Source organism: Rhinatrema bivittatum, chromosome 9, assembly GCF_901001135.1.
Source record: "Rhinatrema bivittatum chromosome 9, aRhiBiv1.1, whole genome shotgun sequence".
Lineage (NCBI taxonomy): Eukaryota > Metazoa > Chordata > Amphibia > Gymnophiona > Rhinatrematidae > Rhinatrema > Rhinatrema bivittatum.
Window position 1 is genome coordinate 259,450,833 of NC_042623.1, and position 13,042 is coordinate 259,463,874.

Here is a 13,042-nt window from a genome sequence, read left to right on the forward strand (position 1 = left end):
GCCAATAGTGTTTAATAATTGAGGTCACATTTTGTATACTGCTTGACCTCAATTGCTGTGCCTGTTCGTCCAGGCCTTATGTCCCTAGGTGGGATTGACTCTGTCCTCGATTGCTGTGTCTGTCCGTCCAGGCCTTATGCCCTTACAAGTGTTTGACCTCAATTGCTGTGCCTGTCCATCCAGGGCTTATGCTCCTACAAGTGTTTGACCTCGATTGCTGTGCCTGTCCATCCAGGCCTTATGTCCCTACGTGGGATTCACCTCTGTCCTCGATTGTTGTGCCTGTCCATCCAGGCCTTATGTCCCTACAAGTGTTTGACCTCGATTGCTGTGCCTGTCTGTCCAGGCCTTATGTTCCTTCAAGTGTTTGACCTCGATTGCTGTGCCTGTCCGTCCAGGCCTTATGTCCCTAGGTGGGATTGACTCTGTCCTCGATTGCTATGCCTGTCCATCCAGGCTTTATGTCCCTACAAGTGTTTGACCTCGATTGCTGTGCCTGTCCATCCAGGGCTTATGCTCCTACAAGTGTTTGACCTCAATTGCTGTGCCTGTCCATCCAGGCCTTATGTTCCTACAGGTGTTTGATCTCAATGGCTGTGCCTATCCATCCAGGCCTTATGTCTTTGGGTGGAATTGACTCTGTCCTCAATTGCTGTGCCTGTCCTTCCAGGCCTTATATTCCTACAAGTGTTTGACCTTGAATGCTGCACCTGTCTGTCCAGGCCTTATGTCCATATGTGGGATTCATCTCTGTCCTCGATTGCTGTGCCTGTCCATCTAGGCCTTATGTCCCTAGGTAGGCTTCCCCCTCTGTCCTCAAATGCTCTGCCTGTCCGTCCGGGCCTTATGTCCCTACAAGGGTTGGACCTTAATTGATTTGCCTGTCCGTCCAGGCCTTATGTCCCTAGGTGGGATTGACTGTCCTCGATTGCTGTGCCTGTCCATCCAGGCCTTATGTCCCTACATGGGATTCACCTCTGTTCTCGATTGCTGTGCCTGTCCGTCCAGGCCTTATGTCCCTACAAGTGTTTGACCTTGATTGCTGTGCCTGTCTGTCCATGCCTTATGATCCTTCAAGTGTTTGACCTCGTTTGCTGTACCTGTCCATCCAGGCCTTATGTTCCTACAAGTGTTTGACCTCGATTGCTGAGCCTGTCCATCCAGGCTTATGTCCCTACAAGTGTTTGACCTCGATTGCTGTGCCTGTTCGCCAGGCCTTATGTCCCTACAAGTGTTTGACCTCTGTACTCGAATGCTGTGCTTGTTTGTCCAGGCCTTATGTCCAGTCCTAACAGCTGAACCCTCGTTGCAAAGGGAAACCTCAGTCTCTGACAATTAAAACTAGTAATCCTTCACAGCATGGATCCTTAAATAAAACAGTTTTCTTTAGTTTCAGGGCAGAGAAGAGAACTTCCTCCGTCTTGCTTATGAAGTCATGATCTGTTTGCAAATGCTTAAATCTTAACAATTTGTACCATTATACACTCTAGGGGCCAATCCATTCCAGGGAGCCCTTTCCTGCGCAAAGAAAGGGAACTCTCCCCGGTGTTGCAGCCTATCTCTTAATACCTGTTGACACATGTTCAGAATGAGAAAAGATCTCCAAGGTACTTAGACTGTGGCAAACACAGTGAGACCATGCTCAAAGTAATACACTGCTCCACGTCGCCACGCTTTGAAAGCTTGTGCTCCACTCTAGGGGCCAACCCATTCCAAGGAACCCCTTTCCTGCTCATAGGAAAGGGAACTCTCCCCGGTGTTGCAGCATATCTCTTAGCACCGGTTGACCCATGTTGAACCGCTGTTGATATGGCACCCTGCTCCACGTCGCCACGCTTTTAAAGCTCATGCTCCACTCTAGGGGTGAAACCATTCCAGGGAGCCCTTCCTGGCTCAAAGGAAAGGGAACTCTCCCCAGGTATAGCCAGCCTGTATCTACCCTCTGACCCATGTTGAACCGCTGTTCACATGCACCCTCCTCTGTCTCGGCCTTGAAAACTCTCGTTTGTATATCAGCTACGTCCACCAGATTTTAAAAGACCAGCGAGAGCTCACTAAAAGCCAATGGAAACACCCCACTCTAGGGGCAAATCCATTCTAGGGAGCCCTTTCCTGAACAAAGGAAAGGGAACTCTCCCCAGGTGTAGCCAGCCTGTATTTACTCTCTGACCCATGTTGAACCACTGTTTACATGGTAACCTCCTCCACCTCAGCCTTGAAAATTCTCATTTGTATATCTGCTAACTCCACCAGATTGTAAGAGACCAGCGAGAGCTCACTAGACACCAATGGAAACACCCTACTCTAGGGGCAAACCCATTCTAGGGAGCCCTTTCCTGCCCAAAGAAAAGGAATCTCTCCCCGGGGCTCTTGTTTGAATATTTTCTACTACCACCAAAATCTGCATCTGCAAATGCTCCACCCCACCCAGGCATAGTTCATCATGTTTCAGGTCCTAGCACTCGTGTTAGACTCCCTGGTCCCTGTTTCAAGATGGGTCGGGTGCACACTATGCCCAGTTGACAGCCCTACCACATGCTGAGCCTCGTCTTGTCTTGCCTCCTTGTCTTTTCCTTATCAACACCACTTCACCTGACTACCTCAGCTCTGCTAGCCTGTCTTGCCCCTATCAACTTTCTGCCACTCTGCCTTGCTGCCAATCACCAGATGACTCACTAAACTCCTTGTGGTGTTCTTGCCACTATCATGTTTCCTCGGTGCTAGTCTTTCTGCTTGCTATGTTCCCCCTTCATTGTGCTGTAGGATGTCGATGTCACTTGTCTTGCCACTTTGCCTGTCGTGCTGCCTTTGAGGGTTCATGCATCTGTTATCGGTGCTCTCTTTTGAAGCTGTGGTGTGTTTTTGACATTCTTACTGCTGCTTTGCACCTCTGTTAAAGCGCTCTTGCCACTCCTGGTACCCCTTTGCTCCTTTACAGTGCCTTAGGCTATTCATTCCACTTTGGTGCCATTTACCACAGTCTAAGTACCTTGGAGCTCTTTTTTTTGTTCTGATGATTGTTCCCCAGAAGTTTCATCAAAATTGATAAGAAAACCCCAATTCTGCAGCCAAAAATATGCTGCAAATACTTCCCCCATTGACTTTAATGGGAACCAGAAAACAAATGCATGTATCAACGGATCGGGGCACCATTGTATGAATTCAACGAATATGCCCCCCGACGAATACGTAATCCGAATGCAACAAATACTTTCTGGCTGGACATCCCTATTCTGCAGCAATTATGTGGAAATCTCTGCATCTGGAGACTTGAAAATATTACATAGATTAAGTTTTTAGATGTTCTTTTTTTACATGAGCAAGGAATTGTGGTTTCTGTGTTAATCATCTTGGATATGTGGCAATAAGGGTCAACAAACAAAGTTATGAAGTTATGATAACCCTTGAAAGCTTGTCACAAACATACGGTATTAAGTTAGTCCATTAACAAGCTTTCACCTATAACTTTTTTGTTGGCACTTTAACATTATATACCAAAATTTCAGCAGCCACATTTTTCCATATATATTTGGAATCCATCTATATATAAAAGAATTGATCCTTGATCCAAAATCGTTAGACTCCTGATGAAACTATGAGCCTGAAATTCAAAGGATGTCAAGCACTAGATAGCCGGATAAGTAGGACTTGTCCAACTATCTAGCTGGCCACTGAATATCACTTTTCCAGCTCTCTTTTACCCAGAGAAAAAGTGGAAAGGCAATGAGCAGATCGGGGTGGCGCCGATAAGTTATCCAGCTAAGTAGTGAGTTTTAGCCTTAGATGGATAACTTATTTGTCTAAGTTAGACCTGCTTGAATTATGTTCTATATGAGGATATTCAGCAGCATTGCCGTGCTGCTGAATATACCATCTCGTTAGCCAATAGCCAGATGTCTAACAAGCTATCTTAGACACCTGCTTAACTTTTCAACCCCTATGTTTTTATCATTACAGGGTACAGAAGAAGTGAATGCCTATATGCCAGATGCACTATGGTATAACTATGAAAATGTAAGTGCTGCACATTGCATTGCACCAATAAACTTCACTATTACATCTACATAGAACTCCCTGTTTATCTACCTCCATTTTTTGTGTTGGAACAGGAACTGTGTGTGACATTTGAATTTAAAACACAATATGCAAATGTATTTAATTTTTGAAAGTTATATAAAAATGTCTTACTTTCAGTTTCATTCTTTAATTTTCTTCCTCACTATTATTTTTTTCCCTATTTTCTTTCTGCTTGCATTTGCTTTTATCTTACACCCTTTCTTTATATTATTTTTCCCTTTTCTTTATGTCTCTTGTATTCATTTACGTTTTACACTCTGTTTTCATATCTGTCTCTAATTGCCAGTTTAATTTTACCATTGTCTCTGTCTTTCTTGTGCATCTTTAATTTGTCCTTCTCTTTGCAATATCAAAATCAGAAAAAAAGGAGCATAAAATAAATAGTAGAGGTGGAAAGAAGAATAATTGTTGTTTTGTTTTTCATTTCATTTTTGGAGGTTTGAATTTTCCACGAATTTCATTGAGTCCAATGTTTATTTCATTTATTTAGTTAAAAAAAATGAAATAAAGATTTAAATAAAAAAACTGAGAGAAAAAAGAAACTGGGCCTCCCAAGCCCCCACAACCCATCCCTCACAACCGAAAAAATGCCAGGGCCAGGATCTTCCCTTGTCCCCACTTACCCTGTTGAGGGGAGGGGGGGAAATCAGACGTTGAGCCTTGCGTCTGATCCCCATGCTGGGCCTTGCATGGGGCATAGACCAAGATCGCAGTGACATACTGTGGCCCTGCATGGGGCATAGACCAAGATCGCAGTGACATACTGTGGCCCTGCATGGGGCATAGGCCAAGATCGCAGTGACATACTGTGGCCCTGCATGGGGCATAGGCCAAGATCGCAGTGACATACTGTGGCCCTGCATGGGGCATAGGCCAAGATCGCAGTGACATACTGTGGCCCTGCATGGGGCATAGGCCAAGATCGCAGTGACATACTGTGGCCCTGCATGGGGCATAGGCCAAGATCGCAGTGACATACTGTGGCCCTGCATGGGGCATAGGCCAAGATCGCAGTGACATACTGTGGCCCTGCATGGGGCATAGGCCAAGATCGCAGTGACATACTGTGGCCCTGCATGGGGCATAGGCCAAGATCGCAGTGACATACTGTGGCCCAGGCCTAAGCAAGGCTGAGGCTTCAGACTAGGCCTAAACATCGAGCTGGTCCTGAGAGCCTAGACTCAGGCTGAAGCCTCAAACTTACATAGGCCTAGGCCTGAGTAGGTTACTGCAACCTCGGCTTATGCCCTAAGCAAAGTCCAGGCTTCAAGGCCTGGACCAGATGCCTGGGCTTTGGACTAGGCCAGGGACTGGGCCCAGGCCCAATGCTGAGTCCCAAAAACCCGAGCCTCAGCCAAAACTGGGGCCTGGTGCTGTGCCCCAGTTCCGGACACCGGGTCCTGATTCCAAGGCCTTGGCCCAGACCCAGGCCTGATGCCAGGACCTGACCAAGAGGCATCGGCCGAGGTCTGACGCTGTGATCTGGTCCAGAGCTGTGGCATACAATGAAGCTTCTGTCTTTAGGTTTTAACTGTTAAACATTGCAAAACCACTCTTAATGGAAAAATAATTTATGTAATAAAAACTGAAACACACCATTTTCTCTCTTACTCTCACCCCTTATTTTGCCTGCCTTGAATTCTCTACTCTCCATTTTTCAGGGCAATTTTCAAAAGCATGTATGCATATAAAACTTATTTTTAGAAGTAAAAATGTTCTTTTTAAAATTACTTTGGGGGTCGTACACAGAAACGTATGCATGGAAGTGATTTTGCATGTACATTTACATGTATCTGAGGCGTTCCCATGGCGGAGCTGGGGCAGAGATATCATTTACATGCATGTTTTCAATTTTCCAAAGTAGGCATGTAAATGTGTTTATACACATTGACATCTGTCCTCAAGCAGGCGTAAATATTTGTACATATTCCATATAGGGGTATACATGTATCTGGCCTGTACATTTCAAAGTGGACTTATGCACATAAGTGGGAGATATAGGGTGTCAGATTGTCTCTCTATCTCTGGTCACTTGAGTATGCACATAAAGGCTCCACATAAACATGCGGTAGGAATATTTTAAATGATATGTGTGTATTTGCACGCACGATATAAAATTGAGTGTATTTTTGCTCGCGTGCTCAATACGTGCATTTATGGGTGCACTCGCGCTCCTTTTAAATTTTACTTGTCAGTCTAATTTTTTACTGCTCGCTTTTGGGGCCACCATCTCTATTTCAAAAGCATATTCCTCTGTATACTATGAGCTGATAAGCCCATATTCCCTTGCAGAGTTCTCCTCTGATAATGATATTGTAATATCTATCAGTAAATTTTCCTGTTTTAACAAATTTATGCCTGCTGGTCTTCAGCTATTGTTAAAGCAGATGGCCTCCTTTTCATCTTCCCAATATCTTTTACCATTCAAATTCTGAAAAAAATGACTTAATACTTTTTCCTTTTTTAACATGTATTACAAAAAGGTCTCAGTTCAAGTTATCCCTTCCTGCATTAAAATCCATCAAGTTCCAGTCTATATTAAAAAAAATCAAATCTATATCCTGATATGGTAGAAAACTAAAGGGCCATCTCAAATCCACCTACTCTCTCAAAAATGATTGGGAAGGTGGTTCTCTCTGTTACTTGATTACCTTAAAACTTTTTTATTCCATCATAAACAATTCGGTTTAAGGGAAAATTTGTCAGAGTTAACTTAAGGTTAACTCTGACAAATTTTAGCACAGAAGCGGAACTACCTACCTTGTTAAATCAGATTAGTTTAAAACTGGATAAAGGCAGAGATGTTTTATTTGTACTGCTTGATATGTCATTTGCATTCAACCCTTAATTTCCAGCTTTTACTTATGCTCCTAGCTGATATCGATATGAGGGATTCTGTTTTTTAACTGGTTCCATTCCTTTTTAACTGAGAGAACTTGTATTATAGATTGGGGTTCTAAATTTTCTATAGCATGTCATTTTGTCAATGGTGTCCCTCAAAGGGCCATTGTATCTCTGACTCGTTTTAATGTTTATATTTCTCCTCTGGCCATGTTAATCCAAAGCTTCCCCTGGCCACGTTAATCCAAAGGCTTTAGTTGTTATTTTACATTGTCAAAAGTCAGATTTTATTCCAAGCATGGTTTAATTCCAAGAATTCTAAATCTCTTTCTAATTTTAATACCTGTTGGTTGGAAGTTTCCACCTGGCTTTCCCTGCATAAACGTAAGGTTAACTCTGACAAATTTGAGACCATGTGGTTCTATAGATTTAAGAATCCTGATGGTTACCCCTCTCCAGTGATGGTAGATTCTATGATTTAACTAAAAGATATGGTCACTACTTTGGGGATTAAATTTTATTCTCTTTTGACTTCACCCCTCATATTTCTCCTTTAGTGAAGTGTTCATTTTTCTATTTACATTTTATTCGCCAACATCAACCTATTTAGACACTTCTGATCTAAAAACTGTGACTCATGCACTTATCAGTCTGCTTGAATATTGTAATACACTTCTTCATGATCTCACTTCTCATTCACTTCACTGTCTTCAGTTAGTTCAAGACTCTTGCTAAGGTCATTTTCAGTGAACATAAATTTGATCATGTAACTCCTTTTTTACATAAGCTTCATTGGCTCCCAATATCCTCTCGCATTCAATTCCAAATCCTCTAACTTTTAAAGTACTATGCCACCAAACTCCATCTTATCTTTCTCATGCAGTAATTTCATATCAGTCAACCCGTAATCTCTGCTCTTCTCAGTTAGAACTTTTGAAATTACTTCACCTAAAGAAATTAACTTTGAATGGAATGAACTCTTGAACTTTTCCTATCTCTACCCTTATCCATCTGCTTTTAAGCTTACACCTCAAGAAGGAATATTTTAAGTTTAGAAAGCAACTTAAGACACCACTGTTTTCCAAGGTTGTTTCTTTTTAATATTGTATTTGATTATTCTACTTATCATAACTTTAGCAATACTATTATGTTTAGATTTTAACCTATTTATTTCATATTTCATATTTATTATTTATCATATGTTTTGTATACTTTAATATTATTTTATATTATTCTTGTATGCTGATCTGTTATGAATATTGTATTGTGTTTAATATTCATCTACTTGAATTTTGCACTGGTATGTTAATTTTAGTTGTACATCACATTGATTTTTTTGCATAAGAAATGTGATTCAGGAAATCAAACTGGATTTAGTAACAACTAACTATAGTACAAACTGTGTGTCAATGGATTTTCATGCATGGTCACATACTGCAATGAAAAACTTACTTAAATAATGAAAAACAATCACTTTCAAATAAAATATTTATTTTGTTAATCAGGGTAGTACATATACACCAAGAAATCAGAAGGTTAATATGTCTCTCCCAGCTGATAAAATTGGACTTCATCTAAGAGGAGGCTACATTTTCCCTACTCAAAAACCAGCAAATACTACAAAATACAGGTAAACATGAAGGCTAAAAGCAACCTGGATTTAAGCATTGTATCAAAGCTAAAACTAAATATCAGAAATATATTCATGAACAGTTTAACTATTGTATATTAAATAAAGTGGTTATATGGAGGAGGTGAACTTTTCAGACTAGGCTAGAATCCAGATTCAGAAATGTAAATATTTCATTTAGAGATTTAGGGTTCTATCCATTTAGTCCTTTTCACAAATCCTCAGAAATCTGTTTGTATCAGTTATTTATGCAGAATATTCAGAAACCTAAATTGTCTGTTAGCCCAGAAGCAGAATAATTACCTTCAAACACAAAACCATATGTTTTCCTTCAGTAAAATATTCAAACTCCATTCATCCATTGATATCATACTTTGAGACCTAGAATATGAAAATGTATTTCATGCATATTCATTGCTGATATCCTGAAAAAAAAACAGCCAACTGAAATGTCATCAGGACAGTTTGGGAAGTAGCGTGCTTATAGGGTATTAAACCCACTACTTTGGAGTAGATCATGCATTCATTATCATTGCCAGTAAAGCATCAGCATTACCAAAGGTGGTAATCCACACTCAGTGGGGGCCTTCATCCCTCTACTTATTCCAGCTGACAGGTTGATCCCCCCCCCCTCCCCCAGCCTACAAACCTCTCTATCCTGTTTGAAGTAGAGCTTTGGGCAGGATGGAATACAACTCACTCTTGCTTTGCTGGCTTCAAATTCTAAATTGTTGCCAGATGATCATTCCCAGTCTACTCTCCCACTTATGTGGGGTAAGAGGAAGACATTCTCCCTCCTGACCTCTTTGAATGAGACTTTATTTTGGAAGAGGTAGGCAGGGGAGAGGACCCTGACAGGGTATGTGTGGATTGGGGGGGGGGGGAGGCTCAATTTGCTGCTGGGGTAGGTAACAGGACTAGAATGGCCTTGACTTGCCTACCAGAGGAGGTGAGGGGCTGAGGAGTTTATTAAATTTGATGCAGGGTGAGGGAGTCACTGCAGCTTGCACCGAGTCTTGCATTAGCTTCCAGAAACTAGTGCAAAAAAACCCAAAACTTAGCCACATCTTCAGGAGGTATCTTTAAATCTTTGCACTACTGGCAGGTTTATGCAAATTACATTGATTGATATAATTTTCATTAATCCATGTAAATATTAATGAACTGCTTTGCATGAGTTTGCATGCAACACAGTTCATCATTTTATCATGCCAGATTTTGTTAATGCTAACACAAATAATGCACAAGTGCATTGAGGCTAATGCAGCATTAACTCATGTTAAACATGCATTAATGCTCATTAATGAGTTTTACGTGCAGTAATGCTGTGTTAGAATTAATAAAAAACTGTGGCTATGTATTTACCTTACAAATATGAAATAAATGGAAACGGAATTATAGACTTTTTATTCATCATGTGAAAAACTATAACATTGTTTTTTAAGAAATAGGTACATATTCTGCTGAATATTATATTTGTTGCATACATTTAATAAACAGTATATGCATTTTTTTTGACAGTCGTATAAATCCGATGGGACTTATCATTGCACTGGATGACAATCAGAAAGCAAAAGGAGAATTATTTTGGGACGATGGAGAATCCAGAAGTAGGCACTTTAATTTGCTGAAATATATGCAATGCCAAAAATAACAATGATGAAGCTTTGTGCAAAAATTACACCATTCACTGGAGATCTATTGAATTTTACAAAGTATTAGCATTACTTTGATTTCTTCTGATGTGGACCTGGTTGCTGTTATTAACCAATTACATTTTTTTAAATGTATCCATTTATTAATGGATATTCCAGTTCAAATTAAACCATATCATGTTTATTTGTGAAGTATACAATATACATTTTTTGAAAAGAATAAAATGCAGGTGGCGTGGAGAGACTAGAGAGCTTTCTGTTGGATGGATCTATGAGATATGGTCTCTGTAAAAGATGCCAGAACCCAGTGAACCCTGCATTGAAATTACTTTCACTTCCAAATACTTATCCTAATAGATAAATGTCATAACTATTGGTAAATTGGGCATCACAGAAGTAACTTTCATGCTGTCATTTGATCTAAACAGTGACATTAATCACCATAGAAAATGACTACTGGCAAAGGGAATTACTGATACTGAAGTGATTAAAATGGAGGTGGCTATCATTTACAGTAGAAATATATCTCTCTCTGATGTTCAGAGCTTTATCACCACGATCATTTCAGACTTCAGACATTTGCTCAGCCTGGATTTAAGATTTTTTAAATGCAATTGAAAAATGTGCTTATGGTAACTGTGACATATGATTGAATCTAAAGGCAGTTTAGATGGACTGAAGTTTTCTTTGAAGAACACAGTCCAAAGATGCCATTATATGGTGATCATACCATACATTGTTTAGATTTTCTTGCTAAGAACTGGAGTGGATCTATATTATATAAAGGTCTTTTTTTTTTTCACCCTTGTGGTTCTATATTTTTTAGGGGTGTGCATCCGTTTTCCACTTATTTGTAATCCGCAACTTATTTTGTCCTATCTGTTAAATACGTGGGGAGGCGAAACGCATTGCGACTCCCCACGTATTTAACAGATTTCTGTTTTATTCGGCCTCCTAAATAAAAATTTAAACCCCCCACCCTCCTGACCCCCCCAAGACTTACCAAAACTCCCTGGTGGTCCAGCATGGAGTCCAGAAGCCATCCCTGCACTCGTTTGCCGGTTTCATCATGGCGCCGATAGGATGGTAAATGAATGGACAGACCAAACTAAATTTTTGACTCTGCACATGCCTAATCTGTATGTATTCTCATATAGTATCGTCATCTCCAAATTATCTTTTAATAGATTGTTGGTCTTGGATCTCATTAAAAGTAAAGTGATGTATCAGCACATATAGGCAAGATTTCCATACAGATTTGGATTACTATGATATATTTTCCACATGCCAAAAATATTAGGGATGTGCAGCCAAAACGTTTTCGTTGCATTTATGATTCGGATTCGTCGGGGCGCAAATGTGTTACATTCAGCCGTATGGTGCCCCGATGCATTAATACGGCGAGTTAAATTCGTGTCCCAGCTAAAATTAAAATTAACTACAACTACAAAATTAACTACAACTACAAAGGCGATCGGCACCATTTTGAGGGTCCAGGACTCAAAATGGCGCCGATCGCCTTAGCCCTCACTATGTGTGACATAGTGAGGGCAAAGGCGATCGGCGCCATTTTGAGTATTGGCATCGGATGGCCGGCGTGCAGGAGGTCGCTCCAGGACCCCCGCTGGACTTTTGACAAGTGTTGTGGGGGTCAGGAGCCCCCCCCCCCCCCCCAAGCTGGCCAAAAGTCCCTGTGGGTCCAACGGGGGTCCCGGAGCGACCTCCTGCACGCGGCCGTCCGATGCCAGGACTCAAAATGGCGCCAATAGCCTTTGCCCATACTATGTCACAGGGGCTACCGGTGCCATTGGTCAGCCCCTGTCACATGGTCACTGGTGCCATCTTGTGCTACCATGTGACAGGGGCTGACCAATGGCACCGGTAGCCCCTGTGACATAGTATGGGCAAAGGCTATTGGCGCCATTTTGAGTCCTGGCATCGGACGGCCGCGTGCAGGAGGTCGCTCCGGGACCCCCGTTGGACCCACAGGGACTTTTGGCCAGCTTGGGGGGGGGGGGGCTCCTGACCCCCACAACACTTGTCAAAAGTCCAGCGGGGGTCCTGGAGCGACCTCCTGCACGCCGGCCATCCGATGCCAATACTCAAAATGGCGCCGATCGCCTTTGCCCTCACTATGTCACACATAGTGAGGGCTAAGGCGATCGGCGCCATTTTGAGTCCTGGACCCTCAAAATGGTGCCGATCGCCTTTGTAGTTGTAGTTAATTTTGTAGTTGTAGTTAATTTTAATTTTAGCTGGGACACGAATTTAACTCGCCGTATTAATGCATCGGGGCACCATACGGCTGAATGTAACACATTTGCGCCCCGACGAATCCGAATCATAAATGCAACGAAAACGTTTTGGCTGCACATCCCTAATATTTTTGGCATGTGGAAAATATATCATAGTAATCCAAATCTGTATGGAAATCTTGCCTATATGTGCTGATACATCACTTTACTTTTAATGAGATCCAAGACCAACAATCTATTAAAAGATAATTTGGAGATGACGATACTATATGAGAATACATACAGATTAGGCATGTGCAGAGTCAAAAATTTAGTTTGGTCTGTCCATTCATTTGGTAGGTCACAATCACTTTTTCCCCTGTATCTCCTTCTGAAATCAGAAAATTATTACTAACTTGAATGTCACCCCCTGCCCCTTGGACTTACATTCGACAGCTCTATTAAAAGTAATTTATAGCAAAACTGGTAACTCTCTCTTTTTCTTCTGGATGCCTAGACAATTCACTTAAGAAGGCATCTGTTCGCCCAATACTAAAAAAAAAATCTGTGAACCCCATGCTCATTTCAAACTATTGACCAATTTC

The 13,042-nt window shown here is 41.5% G+C and overlaps 1 protein-coding gene across 1 annotated transcript in view; it reads left to right on the forward strand.

The window, feature by feature from the left end:
- The window catches only part of SI (sucrase-isomaltase), a 350,476-nt gene that overhangs the window by 171,480 nt on the left and 165,954 nt on the right, over nucleotides 1-13,042 (forward strand). The window contains 3 exon segments of the mRNA XM_029616444.1: nucleotides 3,958-4,014; nucleotides 8,424-8,548; nucleotides 10,070-10,158. Of these exon segments, the coding sequence (XP_029472304.1) occupies nucleotides 3,958-4,014; nucleotides 8,424-8,548; nucleotides 10,070-10,158 (271 nt within the window).